This window comes from Netta rufina (genome assembly GCF_964035555.1).
Source record: "Netta rufina genome assembly, chromosome: 28".
Lineage (NCBI taxonomy): Eukaryota > Metazoa > Chordata > Aves > Anseriformes > Anatidae > Netta > Netta rufina.
This window is the reverse complement of record NC_140152.1, coordinates 1,557,744-1,574,335: the sequence shown is the minus strand read 5'-3', so window position 1 is coordinate 1,574,335 and position 16,592 is coordinate 1,557,744. Positions and strand designations below refer to the sequence as shown.

General features: G+C 67.5%; 1 protein-coding gene across 4 annotated transcripts in view; it reads right to left on the bottom strand.

Moving 5' to 3' along the window:
- Positions 1–16,592, bottom strand: part of NFIC (nuclear factor I C) — a 43,626-nt gene that overhangs the window by 3,763 nt on the left and 23,271 nt on the right. For 2 of the 4 annotated variants that reach the window (XM_084302672.1, XM_084302671.1), the window contains exons 3-10: positions 8,037–8,108; positions 7,608–7,682; positions 7,334–7,457; positions 6,977–7,101; positions 4,517–4,645; positions 4,239–4,423; positions 2,441–2,600; positions 1,249–1,334 (exon numbers count right to left, since the gene is read on the bottom strand). In XM_084302672.1, coding sequence (XP_084158798.1) covers positions 1,249–1,334; positions 2,441–2,600; positions 4,239–4,423; positions 4,517–4,645; positions 6,977–7,101; positions 7,334–7,457; positions 7,608–7,682; positions 8,037–8,108 — 956 coding nt within the window. The remainder of the gene's footprint in view (positions 1–1,248; positions 1,335–2,440; positions 2,601–4,238; positions 4,424–4,516; positions 4,646–6,976; positions 7,102–7,333; positions 7,458–7,607; positions 7,683–8,036; positions 8,109–16,592) is intronic. The other 2 variants (XM_084302673.1, XM_084302674.1) reach the window with 2 other exon arrangements.

The following is a 16,592-nucleotide window of genomic DNA, read 5'->3' as shown; positions in this document are numbered from 1 at the left end:
CCACGCAGAGCAACCCCCCCCCCGCCCCACGGCTGGACACACGGCAGCTCCCGGTGCTGGACAGGAGGACAGGGACCCCACGAGCACCTGGTGGTGACCCACAGGGGGCTGGGGGGACCCCACTGTGCCCATGCGTGGGGTTGGGGAAACTGAGGCAGGGCGGAGGCTGTGGTCGGCGCCAGACCGGGCACTGCAGGATGTGTGGGGACCGAGCACCCTGCGTAGGATGGGGGCACCCCACTGGAGCTGGGGGGTTCCGCGGTGCCCCAGGGGATCAGTGTGGGGGGGTCACCCCCCTTGTTGTGGCACAGCACCCCGATGTGCCCCACGGCACGGTCGCAGACCCTGAGCGCGCACACCCTGGCACAACACAGCACCCATGGGTGCCCCTGGCACGGCGCCATCCCCCCCAGTCCTGCTGCACCCCGTGGGCACATGGAGGGGTGAGGACCGAGAGGGAACCTCCCCAGGTGACCGAGTGCTGTCACCCCACGCAGCAGCCAGGCCAGCGACCAGCCGAGGCTGGTGTCACCCATGGGGACCTCTGCCCCAGCCCGCTGGCAGTGCCTGCCGCGCTCGCGCCGGCTCACAAGCTGCAGATTAAAAACTGCCCAGCACTAATTAAAGGCATCTGGGCAGGCACACGCCACCTCCTGCTGTGTCCCGATCAGCTGGCGGGCACAGCCGGGTGACAGCAGGGTGCCTGCGCCCTCCTGGAGAGGGGACACGTGGACCCCCCGGTGCCCTCCGTGCTCAGCGATGCTGTGGGCACCCAGCTGTGCTGTGGTGGCACGTGGGGCGCAGCCAGAGCCCGGCAAGGCACCAGGCGTGGGCACAGCACGGACCCTGGGGACCCTTTCTGGCTGTGAGGCACTGGCAGTGCCTCGTGGCCTGGCACGGGGTGCCTGTGGGGCAGCCCCAGCCCCACGGGGTCACTGGGAGACCCCCCTGGCTGGGACGGAGCTGCCCGTGGTGGGGACACCACGGGGACAATGCCCACGGTGACAATGCTTGTGGTGGCGGTGCAACGCCCAGAGCAGGGATGCCCGCGGTGGCGATGTGACGGCGGTGATGCCCACGGCACGGAGTCCCACGGAGCCCACGGCAGAAACGACCACGAGGGAAACAACCACGGTGGCAGTGCCCACGCTTGCAATGCCCACGGCGGCGGTGCCACAGCGGCGATGCCAGGCTGGTGCTGCCCGGGGCGAGGGCAGGAGGGTCCCCCCAGCAGCCCCCCCGTCTCACCTGTGCCTGATAGATACTCCCAGGATCCCTTGGTCCTAATCCCACGAAGGAACGGTTCGCAGGGGGCGTGCCTGGTGCAGAGTAGGCTGGGGAACAAACGAGAGCTCGTTAACGGGGCTGCGGGCGGCACCGCCATCAGCCCCCCGGGCCAGCCCTGCCCGCTGCAGGACGGGGGTCCCGGGCACCCGGAGCCGGAGGCCGGGTGACATCCCCGGCCCCACAGGCCGTGCCACACGGTGCCGCACGGTGCCTGCTGGCACGGACGGGTGCCCCTGTGCCACGCAGGCTCTGGACAGGGGCTGCCGGCGCCGCTTGGCCACATCCCCCCAGCTGGGGGCTGGCACTGGGACCCCACTGAGCCCCATGGAAGCCAGGTGGTGGCGGGAGGCCCTGTCCCCCTTGGGGACAGGCAGCACCCCCAGTGCGTCCTTCCTGAGCCCGGGGCGGGACTGGCACTGCCCGGTCCCCTCCCCGTGCCATGGCCCTGTCACCAGCCGTGCCATGCCATCCTGAGCTGTCCCCTCCACATTGATGCGTTCACGCCACCAAAACTCAGCACCCACGCTCCAGCTGGCAGCACCTGGGGACACGCAGCCTCACAGGGCACCGGGGGTGTCCCTGGGGTGCAGTGGGACGGGGACATTCCCCACCCCATGCAGCGTCATGGTGGCACGGCGTCCCACCGCCGCAGCCCGTGCCCCGAGGCAACCCTGAAATCCTGCCCGAGGCGCTGCAGCCCCTCGAGGAGGAGTGGAGGGGAGCCAAGCTCGTCAGCCAGTGCTGCTAACGAAGCCTGACGTCGAGATTTTGGGGGGCTTTGCAAGCACTCCTGGACCCCCGTGGCAATGAGAGGACGATGCCCCAGCGCAGAGCCCGGCGCCGCACCGGTCCCCGCAGCACCGCACCGCTGGGGAAACTGAGGCAGGGAGAGGCGAGGAGCCTCCCCCCTGCGCCCACCCTGGGGGCTGCGGCTCTGCTGCCCCCTCCCGCTCCGCCGGCCGCCCGGGAGGGACGCGGGGCTCGTGCCGGTCCCTGGGACCAGCTCCGAGCCCGCCCGGGGGACGTCGGGCGAAGCGCCCGCGCCGCCCTGCCTGAGACCCAGCAAACTGGTTGCGTGCATCGCCTCCGGCAGCACCCCGGGGTGGCGAGAGGAGGGGGCCGGCGGGAGGGTGGGCGCCGCGGGGGTGCTTACTGGGTGACGTCGGTGAGGTCGTCCCTCCCTCCGAAGTTGTCGTGGTGGATTTGGTGTCAGGAGAGACGGCCAACCGGGGCATGCCGGGGGGAGGTGGCGGCGCCAGCATCTGCGTGGGCAGGTAGTGGCTGGGCACTTTCACTTGACCACTTCCATTTAACTGGGGACACAACACAGACAAAAAACAAACAGCAAAAGCCATTAGGGAGGCACAGGCGGCAGCGGCAAGGCCGGGCCCCGCGCGGCGCGGAGCGTCCCTCGGTGACACGAGTTTGGTGGGGCTCAGAGTAGCCCTGAGCGGACGGCGCCGGAGAGCCCCGGCATGGGGGGGAGCAGAGCCACCGAGCGGGGACAGGGTGGGGGTGACACTGCAGGACCCCTTGGAAGCGGGGAGGGGGCACCTCGCTGCCGCAGCCTCCGAAGGCTCCTCCGCAGCCTCCCCGTGGTGGAGCCTGGTGGAGGCTGCTCCCCCCCTGCCGGCCTGGAATCCATCCTGAACTAGCCCGATCCTGAGCCCCTGCATGGGGAAGGGCAGTCGTGCCCCTCGCCCTGGCATCAGGCCTTGCTGGTGCTGGGCAGGGGGTCCCCAAGACCCTCTGCGTCTGGTGGCGGAGCCAGGGTACGGAGGCACGGGGTACAGAGGCATGGGGTATGGAGGCACGGGGTGCAGAGGCACAGGGTGTGGAGGCACAGGGTATGGAGGCACGGCGTGCAGGAGGGACCAAAGCCACCCCTGCTCCTGGCCTTGGCACAAAAGGAACCCAGTGCTGGGTGCACGGGGTGCACGGGGTGCTGGGTGTGTGGTGCACGGGGTGTGTGGGGTGCTGGGTGTGCGGTCCACGGGGTGCACAGGGTGCTAGAGGCACAGCGTACTGGGTGCACTGGTACTGGGTGCAGAAGCTGCTGGGAGCACGGGGTGTGGGCTGCCTGGTGTGCTGGGTGCACAGGGTGTGGGGTTGTGAAGGTTGCTGGGTGCGCAGGGTGCTTTGTGCAGAGGGTGCTGGGTACGTGGGGTGCTGGGTACGTGGGGTGTGGGGTGCATGGCATGCTGGGTGCATGGGGTGCATGGGGTGCGGGGTGCCTACGGTGCTGGTTGCACAGGGTGCTAGGCACATGGGGTGCTCTGTGCACAGGGTGCTAGGCGCACAAGGTGCTGGATGCACGGGGTGCTGGGTGTGCAGGGTGCTGGGTGTGCAGGGCGCTGGATATTGAGGGTGCTGGATGCACGGGGTGCTGGGTGTGTGGGGTGCTGGGTGTGCAGGGTGCTGGGTGTGCGGGGTGCAGGGAGCACAGGGTGAGGGAAGGCGCAGAGCAGCACGGCGAGCCCCTGCCACCCCGGGGTGACACAGCAGGACGCGGTACAGCAGCGGGCCGACGGGTCACCAGCCTCTGTGCAGGCGGACGGGGCACGGCGGGCCCAGCGCTCCACCGGGCGCGCTCCAAGACGGTGCCTCTCCGGAGACGGTCACATCCACAGCCAGACACCCCGCTGTCCCCTGTGTCCCCAGCCCCAGGTGACGGCTCAGCCCCGCGGGTCCCAGGGGACCGCAGCCCCATTGCCAGAGAAACGAGGTGCACCGACTCCACCCGCGCACTGAACCAACACCGATGCTGGTCCGGAGCTCGTGCCGGCACCCGGCTGCCACCAGAGCCCCCAAAACCCCCCGTGCAGCGGCGGCGGAGCCCCCCGACACCACGCGTCCCTGCCTCCGGGCGACGACGCTCGGGGGGACCGCGTCCCCTCGGGGGTACCCCCGACAGTGGGGATGGTGACGGCGACGGGGTGCGGGACCCTTACCGGTCCGGGCTGCTGGTTGGACGGGTCGCAGGCCAGCGAGACGAGATCTTTCAGGGGGTCCTGCGGGTTGAGATGAGGCGGGTACCGTATGGCCGTGTGGGGGAAGTAGGTGGAGGCCGTCTGGGGGAGAATCGAGGTGGTGGGGAAATGCAGCGTGGACGAAGGGTGCGGGCTGCGAGCGATACCTGCGGGACAGAGAGGGAGAGGGGACGGGCGGCGTCACCGGGAGCCCCCGGACCCTGAGCCCCGCGCCGGCACCGCGCTGGCCCCACACTCACCGCTGTGCACCGCGATGACGGGACGGTGGTGCTGCGTGAAGCTGCTCAGCCGGGGCGAGGAGTCCTGGGGCGACGGGCTGTTGAAGGGCGACTTGTCCATCTCCGTCTTCTTCACGGTGGGGGAGATGCCTGGGGGGGACAGGGGGAGGTGTTATGGTCCGCGCGCCCCCAAAGTGTCCTGCCTTGGGGTGCTGGGCTCGTTTGGGGGCACCCTGGGGAGGGTGTGCGGGTGCAGGAGGGGTGCACGCATGTGAGAGCACCTGGGGGTGTGTGGGTGGGTGTGCACCGGCACGTGGGTGTGCACCACTGGGTATGCACGGGGATCTGCGTGCAGGTATGTGCACACACGTGTGCAGGGGGCTGTGCACATGCACAAGGCACCTGTGTGCACCCGTGTGCAGTGTGCATTCGGGTGTCTGTATGCACGCATGTGCATGCACGTGTGTTCTGTGTGTGTCTGTGTGTGTCTGTGTGTGTCTGTGTGTTCTGTGTGTGTCTGTGTGTGTCTGTGCGTGTCTGTGTGTGTCTGCGTGTGCTTCGGCTGTGTGCACAGCTGTGCATGGGTGTGCATGCATGTGCAAACAGATCCGCATGCGTGTGCATGAATGTGTGTGTGTGTGCACGCGTGTGCAGGCGTGCATGCATGTGCTTCAGCATGACTGTGCGTGCATCTGTGTGCACAGCTGTGCAATCGTGTGCAGGTGTGTGCAGAGATGTGCACACCGACCTGCAGGTGTACGAGCTCGTGTGCATATGCCTGCGTGTGCATCTGCACGATGCTGTGCATTTGTGAGTGTGCACGTGTGCACCATTGTGTGTACAAGCGTGCATCTGTGTGTGTGTACAATGCATGTGTGTGTGTGGGGCTGGGCTCCCTCTCCCCACGGTGCCCGTGGGGCTGGGGACACCCCCTCACCCCCTGACGTGGGGCAGGACCCCACACCAGCGCCCGGAGGGCTGCGTGCTCGCAGGGGGCAGGACACCCCGGTCCCCACGGGGCCAGGCGGGCGCGGGGGCTGGCGGGTTAATCCCCCCGCAGCTTTAGCTCTGGCCATTTGGCCCAGGCGCCGTTAATGGGTTTAGCCCCGTCTGAGACGCTCGTTTAGGAGGATTTCCCGGAACATCCAGTACGGGATTGCCGTAAAACCCTCGGCCACGGCTGAGCACGTCCCACCACCCCCCTGCCACCGCCGGGATCAGGCCACCGTGGCAGACCCCGTGCACGCCGGTGCACACGTGTGTGCATGGCCCCAGCAGCCTCCTGCCCTCCCTCTGGCCTCTGTGGGGCACGGTGTCGGCCCTGGGGGCACAGAGTGGGGCACGGTGCTGGGCACGGATGGAGCACAGTCCTGTCCATATGGGGCACAGCCTCGGACCATACGTAGCACAGGCCCAGATCAGGATGGGGCAAAGTCCTCAGCCCATATGGGGCACAGACCCTGGCCTATTCGGGGCACAGTCCCCAGACCATATAGGGCACAGTCTCCGGTGTGTACAGGGCACAGCCCCTGCATGTATGGGGCCTTGGGGGCTGCTGTGGGGCTGGCCCCATCTTTGGGACAGCCCAGCTCCTAGGGAGGGCTGTGCAGTGACCCACAACAGGCCTGGGGGTCCGACCCCAAGGGCTGAGCCCCCAAATACCCAGAAACATCACCAACAGGAAAAATCCTCTCTGGAATGAAAACCCTGTCTAGGGACAGTTTTCCTCGTGTTGCACACACTCCCTTGCTCAGCTCACCCCCCAAAATCCCATTTATTTGCTTTCTGCCAGCATCCCGCATGCCTTCTGATGGGCTCCGTGCCCCCAGCCCTGCTCCTCAGCACCCCTGCGGCCACGGGATGGGGTCCAGCGGGGTGCGGAGGCCGGGCTGGATCCTGCCCCGTTGCCGGGGGTGCAGGACGGTGGGATAAAAGCGTGGGGGGCTCTGTGCCTGCAGCCCCGAGAAGGCGCCCTGGGGCGTGGGAGCCGCCGTGCCAGCCCCGCAGCATCGCTTTAATTAGCCCAGCCCGCCCCGGCCCCCCCTTTTTCTTAATGAACAGCTAATTGGGGCTGTCTAGACAGGAAAGGGAAAAAAAAAAAAAAAAAAAAAAAAAAAAAAAGCAAAGCAAGAAAGAAATCTGTCCACAGCGAGCGCGGCAGCCGTGGGGCTGGGAGAGGCCAGTGTGGGGCTGGCCCTATAGAGAGGCTGTGCCTAAATGGCGAGGAGGTTGTCTCATAATAGCATTATGGCACCTACAGAGAGCCTGTGCCTCAATGGGGGACCCTATAGCAGCCCCACAGCACCTATAGAGTGATTGCGCCTGAACAGGGGGGCTTATAGCAGCACCAGGGCGCAGGCACCGTGCCTATGCTTCCGCAGGGATGCCCGCCCTATAGCACCACGACGGCACCCGCAGGGAAGCACCGTTCTGCTGGGGCCCCACAGCAGCCCCTATAGCGAGGCAGCCCCCGGCACCTACCCCCTTCCATGTCTTCTGTCCAGTTGCGGCTGCTACTCGTGGGCGAGTTGGAGGAGGTGTAGTACTCGCCCCCGGGGCTCGTGTCGATGTCGTCCTCCATGGAGCCCGACTTGTGCCGTTTGCTCCTGGGGACAGCGAAGGGTCAGGCTGGCCGTGTCCCCTGCCGCCCCGTCCCCCCTGAGGCCCCCTTCCTTCGCCCACCCCCCCCAGCCCGTGCCACGGGCACCCATGGGTGCTGGCAGCTGCCGTCGGGGCGCAGCGCATGCGGCAGGACCTGACCTGCCTGCGCCGTCCCACGCGGCGTGGCAGCGCGCGGCTGTGCCCGGGCCGGTCCCGGCATCGCCCCGCGGCACCTACCCGCTGGAGGAGGTGCTGGGCAGCGTCCTCCTCATGCCCGTGCTGGAGGGGTTCAGGTCGTAGGCCAGGTGACCCTGCAGCTCCCCCAAGGAGAAATTTGGCCCCGTGCCCGTCACCACCGGCGCTGTGGGGAGAGGATGGTGTCAGCAAGGGCTCACAAGCCACCCCGTAGTGGCACTGGTGTCCCCCCCAACCCACCCCAAAGCCCGTCCCAGTGCCACCACAGTGCTGGAGAAGGTTTTTTTTTTGTTTCTGGGGGCCCACGGGAACTCACTTCGGGACACCTGGATGAGCTCGGTGACGCTGAACACCCCCGAGGTCACGAAGCTTTCCTGGAAGTCTGTCGAGTCTGCACAGGAGAGAGGGGAGGGCGTTGAGAGGGGGTGGGGGCCCAGTGCTTCCCCCCGTGCCCCCCCACATCTCCCTAGGGCACCCATGGGAGCCGGGGGGCTGAGCTGTGACCCCCCCACCCCCTCCTTGTGCCTCCCACCCGCATCCTCAGGGCCGTCTATGCTGCAGCGGCCTGGGGACAGGCTCTGGTGTCCCCGGTAGACCCACGGTTATGGGGTGCTGAGCCCTGGTTCCTCTGCTCCCATATCCTCATTTTGGCCACAAAGCCACCCAGGACATGACGGAGGACATGAGCACCCCATGGTGGTGACACCGCAGGCACCCCACACGTCCCCGCCGTGTCCCCGCTTACCCAGCGTGATGGGCTTGCTGTCCTCCTGGTCCGAGCCGATGCCCGTCCGGGGGCTGCTGCTCTGCTCGGAATCTGCAAGAGAGGAAATCAGTGTGAGCCGCTGGGGAAACTGAGGCACGGGCAGGCTGCCTGTCCCCAGGAGGGACGTGACCAAGCTGAGACGTCACCTGCCACCGGTGGAGCCCGTCCCCTCCCTGCAGGCCCCACTGAGATGCTCCCCACCACGGCCATACCCGCACCGGCGAAGGGCCGTGACCGGAGGCCGGGGGACAGGCACCATCCTCGGTGACATCCCTGCCCTGCGTGCCCACACGTCTTATCTAAAAATACCGGCGCAGACGCTGAGCTCAGCAGCCCCACAGCCCCGACCCGCTGCCAGCAGCCTCGGGAGCATCCCTGCACCTTAACCCACCGCCGCGCCCCGGCACACGGGGCACACTTCAAACGCATCCCTGGTGCCTTCGGAGCCCTTCCAAGCACTTGGCAATAGATTTTTTTGGTTGTTTTTCTTTTCAAATTTTTCCCCGTTTCCCCCCTCCTTCCTCCTCCTCCTCCCACCCCTTGGCCTTCGGCATCGCTCTCGCAGCTTTGGCTGATGCCGGGAAAAGGCTGAGACAATCCAAACAGCGCAGTCAAAACACATCGGCCCGCCGCTGCCAGCCAGCCCGCCGCGGCGTTTTGTTTCTTTCTTTCTTTTTTTTTTTTTTTTTCATTTAATTCTTTCCTTTATTTTCTCCCCCTTTTTTCTCCCTCGCCCCCCCAGCCCCTCGTGCGCGCGCCTCCCGGCTCGGTTATTTTTGGCCGCCGCGGCGAAGCCACGCGGGCGGTGGGACCGCGCCGCCCCCCGCCCCGACACCCCCACTTGGCGTCGATGCCGGTCGCAGCCATTTTGTCTCCCTCCCCTCCCCAATTTCCAGCCTTCCCACCCCCCCCTTCTTTTTTTTTCCCTGCGCCCGCCCGCCAGCCATTTTGTGCCGGCGGCATCGCCGCATCCCGCCCCGACGCCGCATCCCGCCCCGTGCCCGTGCGCTTGCCCGCGCTTGGCTTCCTCCAGGCAGCCATTTTAGGGAGCAGAAATTCCCCCAGCACCAAGCTTGGGGTTGGCTCCCCCCACATTTTTATTATTTTTTCCTTTTTTTTTTCCCTTCTTTTTCCCTTTATTTTCCCACTTGGAAAGCCATCGTGCACCCAGGCAGCAGCCGGCGCCCCAAGCACAGGGGTGCGAGCCGGGGCGGGGGGCAGCAGCCGGGACCCCCCTGTGCGCCCGTGGGCACCCGCGGGCCGGACACGGCCCCTCCTCGCCTCTTAAAACAACAAATCTCGCAGCGGCTCTGGAAGTGGTTAGCGATGGAGCCCGGCCAAGGCACGGGGCGGCGGCTGGCGGTTACAGCCCCAGCACCACGGCCCCGCGCCCCCTGAGGTGCCCCCCGCTGCCCCGGCTCACCCCGAGGAGCCTCCCGGCACCCCGCTGTGGCTCTCCCCACCCCTGAGACCCTTCCCATGGCCTCTGATTTGTCCCAAGATATCACACACGGCTCTTTCAGTCACCGAGAGGTGTCCCCGAAGCACGAGGCCCGCTCAGAGCTGCTCCATGTGATGCCCCCCAGTGCTTCCAAGGGCCTGTCGGTCACCCCAAGACGCCCCCCAGAGCCCCGTGCCCCCCCCAGACACCTCCCACAGCCTCGCGGCCGTCCCAGGGCACCCACACGGCCCAGGCCCTGCGTCCTGGAGCTCCTCATGGTGTTGGGCTCAACTTGAAATACCCCTCGTGGGCCCTGGGCCTGCTCCAAGATGACCTCCATGGCCCTTTGGGTGTCCCAGGACCCCCACAGTGGTCTCTGTTCACCCCAAGACACCCCTTGCGGGTCCTGCCCCCCCCCCACAGCCCCTGCTCCCCCCAAAATGCCCCTCGTAGGCCCTTTGTCCCCTCCCAGGATGTGTCCCCCAGCCCTTTGCCCCACATGGGCCTTTACAGCCCCCTCAAGACATGCCCCATGGCCCTGTGGCCGTAGTTTCCCCACCCTGAGGTGCCCCCCATGCCCCTCGATTCCCTCAGAGACGTTCACACCATCCTTCCTGTGCCCCCCAACACCTCCCACGGCCCTTTGCCCCCCCAAGCTGCCCCCATGGCTCCCCCCATGACATCTCCTTGGCCCTTTGGCCATGCCAACCCCCCCATGGCCCTTTACACCCCCAAGGTGCCCCATGCAGCCCTTTGCCCACCCCAAGCCGCCCCATCCCAGCCTTGTTTGTCCCCCTGGGGGTACCCCGGGACTCCCCAAACCCCAAGACCCCCCCGCTGCCCCCACACCCCACACCCTGCACCCGCTCAGCATCACCCAGTGTCAGCACATCGGGATGCCTGCGCTCGCTGCCCACCACCCTGGTGCTACCCCATGAAGGGGTGGGGGTCCCCCAAACGCACCCCACTTTGGGGATCGGGGCCCCCCCAAGCTGCTGGGGGGCCGCGGTGGCGCGGCCGGGCGTGCGTGCCAGCAATTTCTGGCTGCCTCCTCGCGGCGCAGCGGCCGGCCAAGCTCTGCTCTCACCGCCATGTGACGGCTGCCTGCCTCCGGCCAACGCTCGCTAAAATGGCGAAGGAGCCGCCGCCGCCACGCTTGCCCCCCCCCCGGAGGGGTTCTGGGGGGCTGGGAGGGGTCCCCCGCCCTCAAACATTGGGGCTGCTCTGCCTGCACCCTGCACGGAGCTCGGTTGCGCCGGGGAGGTGCCCCCCGCTATGTGACCCCCTCTGGGTGTTGGTGCTGGGACCCCCTTTTTTCAGGCTGGGCTTTCCCACCCCGCACCCCCACCTCGGGGCGTGGGGGGGTCGCCGATGTGGGGGCAGCATGGACGGGACGGGGACACGCAGGGCACCCCCTGCCCATCAGTGGGGAGCCACGGGGAAGGGGTTAAGTGCCAGCGTGTCCCCCCCCCCGCCGCGCTGCGCCGAGATCTCGGTGCCCAAACAGGTCGATAGCTCGTCCTCTTAAAAATAGAAAAGTGCGTGCCCAGGGAGGGGGGGGCGCAGCGAGGGGGGGGCAGCGAGGGCTGCCCAGGCGCGCTGGCAGCCTGGCCCCGTGCCACCCATTGAATTACGGCCGCCCCGGCCCCGCGCGCTGGCAGGGTGCCCCCGGCCCCACAGCGGCTCCCTGCCCACGGCCCCGCCGCTTGGGAACGGGCCCCCCCCCGGCAGCCCCCGGGCTTGGCGGCCCCAAGCGGGGCTGTCCCCGAGGGGGGGTCCCCGCCGGCTGGGCTCCCCCCTGGGGCTGAGGCCCTGGCGCGGGCTGCGGGAGAGCCCTGGCTCCGTGCCCGAGCGCTTACGGTAACAGGGCACGGTGTTACCGGCAGCGGCGCGGGGCGCAGGCGCGGAGGCTGGGGGATGCTGGGGGATGCTCAGGGCTGGAGGGGGGGGCTTTGGGACTGCTGGGTGATGGGCAGCAGTGCTGCAGGCTCCTGCTCCGTGCCTCAGTTTCCCCTTGGGGGGCTAATCCCCGTCCCCCTCTCTCCCTCCGTGGCAGAGCGGCCCCGGCATCTCCAAGGTGGGCCTGGCCGAACCCACCGCAGCGGCCATCAGTAGGGCCCAGAGTGAACGGCCTAGCTGGGCCGCCTGCGGGAACCTGAGCCCCATGGGGCTGTGGGGAGCTGATTTGGACCCCCCCCCTTCCTAGCGACCCCCCTGTTTGCGCTGCTCTGAGCATTTCTCCCCATCCCGCCTCTCCTTACATAAACCCCAGCACAGCCCCGCTTGTGTAACCTCCTTTGCACAACGCCCCCCCCGACATGCTGCACTAAATCCTGGCTCAGCCCCGCGGGCTGGGGGCACCAGAGTCCCCCCCCAGCACCCCCCGGTGCCTCCCCAGCACCCGCAGCCCCCGGGGTGTGATGAGTTTGCCGGGTCTCAGCCAGAGCATCAAGCTGGGAGCTCCCCACCACCACCAGCCCCTTGCAGAGGGGTGCGGGGCCCCAATTTTCTCGTGCTGTGGGGGGAGCGAGTGGAGTTGTCCCCCCCCCCCCCCAAGGGCTGGGGGTGGCGGGGCCGCGTCCCGCTGCCACGTTCGCCGGCTGCAGCCAGCTGGCCCGGGCAAGCGGCCGGCGCCTGCGAGCTCCAGCGCGCTGGGAGCAAGCTCCTGTCCTCGGCCGACCCCTGCGGGAGCGGGGAGACGGCGGCGGCGGCGCAGGGGGGGCGCGGGGGGGACCCGGCCCCCACCGAGGGCAGCCGGGACGTGGCTGGGCCGCAGCCAGCGAGAGCGGGGACAGATGGCAGCGGACAAAGGGACGGGGTTGGGGGAGTGAGGGGAGGGGGGCTCGGCACCGTTGTCTGTCCCCCTGCCCTGCAACAACGTGGGGTGGGGTGGGGGGGTCCCCCGAGACTGGGGGGGGGTTGGGGTGCACCCTCTGTCAGTTGGTGCGGGGCTGGCGGCTGGACCCAGAGGCATGGGGGGGTGGAGGGGGGTGGGGGTGGAGAGGGGGAAGGGGAAGGAAAAAGGGGAAGGGGAAGGGGAAGGGGAAGGAAAAAGGGGAAGGGGAAGGGGAAGGGGAAGGGGAAGGGGAAGGGGAAGGGGAAGGGAAAGGGAAAGGGAAAGGGAAAGGGAAAGGGAAAGGGAAAGGGAAAGGGAAAGGGAAAGGGAAAGGGAAAGGGAAAGGGAAAGGGAAAGGGAAAGGGAGAAGGAAAGAAAAAGAAGAAAAAAGAAAAGGAAGAAGAAGAAGAAGAAGAAGAAGAAGAAGAAGAAGAAGAAGAAGAAGAAGAAGAAGAAGGAAAATAAAAATAAAAAGAAAGAAAAAAAAAGAAGAAGAAGAAAAGAAAAAGAAAAAGAAAAAGAAAAAGAAAAAGAAAAAGAAAAAGAAAAAGAAAAAGAAAAAGAAAAAGAAAAAGAAAAAGAAAAAGAAGAAAAGAAAAAGAAAAAGAAAAAGGAAAAGAAAAAGAAAAAGAAAAAGAAAAAGAAAAAGGAAAAGGAAAAGGAAAAGAAAAAGAAAAAGAAAAAGAAAAAGAAGAAACGAGAAGGAAGGGAAAGTAAATTGAATAAAATATGGAAAGAGAGAAAAGCGAAATGAGCAGAGGGCAGGACAGAGGGTAACAAGGGAGGGAGGAGAAGGGCGATGACCAGGGAGGACCAGAGGGTTCCTGGCCTGGCCCCCAGCACTGCCCCTGCTGTCCCCCCCCCCGGCCAGACCCGCTGCACCCTCACCTGTCCTGGGCCTCACTGCGCCCCGAACCCCTGCCCCGGGGCACGGCACAGCCCCCCAGCACAGCCCCCCAACACGCCTGTGCCCCCAACCTCCCCGTGACACCCCCCACGCACCCCCCGGGCATTGTGGCACTATCCCTCCCGCGGCTGGCGGGGACCCCAGCCCCAGCTGCCGGTGCCAGCCGGGCACGGGGGCTCGGCGGCGTCGGTCCCCCCCTTTCCCCGTGCCCACGGCCGCCGGCGGGGGCAGGAGAGCCGCTGGCATCTGCCACCCCAGCTGTCCCTCGCCAGCGCGGCACGGAGCCGGGCGCCCGGCCAGGATGGCAACTGCGGCCCCGGGGAGGGCACGGCGCTTGCCAGCGCGGGGGGACAGCGGGTGGCGAAGGCGGGGGACGGCAGGTGCTGGCAAGACGCACGGCGTTCATCTTTTATTCATCGGGGGACCAGCGGCACGGCCGGCAGCCCGGTCCCCTCACCGTGCCCGAGGACAGGGACGTTCCCCTTGCACCCGGTGCCAGGTCCCGAGGGCTCCGCTCGCTGAGCACGGGGCCGCTCGGGGCACTGGTGACGCTGTGCCTGTGGCTTGTTCTGGCCCAGGGGCGTGCTGGCAGAACCCCCTGCCCCTGGGGACATGGGGACACGGGGCCGGGCACCGCGGGGTGCCGGGGACGCCCTGACCTCCCAAGGGCGCGTCGAGCTGGGAGCACCGCGTGCCGAAACCACCGCGGGCACCGGCGCGGAGAGGGGACGGAAGCGTGGCCCTTGCCATGGGGACACCCCCGGGGGGGTGACAGTGCAGGGGACAGGAACCCTGCGACCAGCACCCCCCCCGTGTGCCCCTCGTACTGCTGCCGTCCCCTTTCCAACACACAGCTCCCGCAGCCTGCAGATTCTCTGATGGCTACTAACATTGTGCGCTTTGTGTTTGGGGGTGGGGGGGGCGTCTCCCCTCCCAGCCTCAGGGCTCTGCCTATCTCCAGGACCTCAGCCCCGGCTCCCCGGGCGGTTTGGCTGCGAGGGGAGCGATACCTGGTGTGTGGGGGGGGTGCTAAGGGGGGGAGCGTGTGTTTATCTGGCTGCTGGGGGAGGTTATCAGGGCCCACCTGCCCGCCAGCACCCCGTGTGTGTCTGCGAAGGGCAGACCCCAAATATTGCGCGCCCCGACAGCCTCCCCATGGATATTTTTGCTCGGGAGGGGGGTAATGCCTGCTCCTCCAACCGGGGGGGGAGCTGCACGGCCACTTGGCACCGCCGGCCTGGCACGGGCAGCGGGCAGCGGGCGCGCTCGGGCCGGGCGCCCTGGCACGGGTTCCCCCGGCAGATTGGTGCCATCTGCCTCTCGCCGAGCTGGGGAGGGGAGATAAGCGGCTGCCAGGCCTGGGGGGGCCGCTGCGGCGTGCCAGGGGGAGCGCGGTGCCCCCCCTCCAGGGCTCGCTGCCTGACCGCCCCCCTCCCGCACCCCGGCGCCCATCTGCTCGCCCCGCTGGGCTCAGCCAAAGGGCACTGCTGGGGGAAGCTCGCGGCAGGGCAGAGCCCAGGCCCCCCCCTGCACCCCCCCAGCCTGCTGGGGCCACTGCTGCGAGGTCCCCCCCATCCCGGAGCACCCCAAAAGGGTGCAAGGGGCCCCGTCCTCCTGGCTCCCCGTGCTCCCCGTGCCTGGCGGTGCAGGGGTGGGGGGGCGCAGGGGTGGGGGCCACGGAGCTGGGGCTGCAGGGCTGCAGCACGGCCCCCCCCCCCGCACGCTGCTGCCGTAGGGAGCAGTTGGGAGGAATCTCTCCGTAATGCTTCGAAGGTCCTGGCACAATCGACTGGGGAGATTGATTACCATTTTACTGCAATGCTTTTGACTTTCACCAGCGACCTCCGAGCTTCCCCCCCCCCCTCTCCGTTCTCCCCCCCCCCCCCGTTGCACACCCAGCTCTGGGCTGCAGCGCCAACCCCTCCCCCACTGCGGTGTGCAGAGCCCAGCCCTGCACCCAGCCTGCACCCAGCCTGCAGCCAGCCTGGAACAGCCTGCAACCATCCTGCACCCATCCTGCAACCATCCTGCACCCGTCCTGCACCCGTCCTGCACTGCAACCAGTCCTGCACCCATCCTGCACCCTGCACTGCAGCCAGCTCTGCTCCTGGCCGTGCACACCGCCTGCACCCAGCCTGCAAACACCCTGCACCTGTCCTGCACCCATCCTGCACCCTGCACTGCAGCCAGCCCCGCTCCTGGCCCTGCACCCGTCCTGCACCCAGCATTGCAACCACCCTACAAATGCCCTGCACGCACCCTGCACCCCGCCTGCACCCAGCTCTGCACCCACATTGCTCCCAGCCCTGGCTGCAGCGCTGCACCCACCCAGCACCCATCCTGCGCCCAGCCCTGCAGGCAGCACCCAGCGCACCGTGGGTCTGCAGCGGGGCTGTGAGGGGTGGGGGACAGACCCTGCCCTCCCCAGCCTCACCGTGCCTCAGTTTCCCCACCTGCACCAAGCACACGGGGGCACCGCAGCAGGGTCCCCAGCACGCCCCAGCCCTCAGCATCACTGCGGGGGGGGCAGCTCAGCCCTCCCCAGCCTCTCCTAGCAGGGAGGCCCGGCCAGGGGGGGGGCCTCCTCCGCCGCCCCCCCTCCCTCGCGTTGCCAGAGCAGCGGCTGGGAAATTCTGCTGACAGCAGCGAAAGGAGCCGGGCGCGGGCGGGCGGCTGAGCCCACGCGCTGCGGCCGATGCCGGGGGGCTGCGGGCGGCCGGAGCCGGGCGCTGGAGCCCCCCAGGGGTGAGGGGCAGCCCCCCCCCAAAGCCTCCTCCTCCTGCTGGCCTCCGGCTGGGTTTGGGACTGAGGGTGCTGAGATGAGCAAAGCGGGGGCGAAGCGTGCGAAGGGGGCAGTGAGCGTGAGGGAGTGAGCAGGGAAAACGCAGGAGTGCGCACATGGGTGCTGCTGGGTGCTGCTGGGTGCTGCTGGGTGCAGATGGGTGCAGATGGGTGCAGCACTGAGCGTGCAGCAGCATGCAGGATGGACCCAGCCAGTGTGCGAGGCCACGAGGACCCCCAGCCCCCCCCCCCGCTGCTCTCGCACCAGGACAGCGCATTTCTCCCCAGCACGGGGTCCCCCCATGTCCGTCCCTGCCTCAGTTTCCCCTCCAACAAGGCAGTCTGTGCGCAATGGGGCCAGGAGATGCTGAGCGCCCAGCACCCAGCAGCACCCCGGGGTCCCTCCCCAACCCCCCCCCCGCTGCCAGCTGTCCCCTGGTCCCCCTTAACCGGGGCGCGGAGCGACCTTAACAGGGAAAGTGAGCGGCTGCCAGGCCTTATCAGAGAGTATTTACAGCCGCCGTGTTCCCAATTAGACATCAGGTGACTGCGGCTGCTGGGGACCCAGAC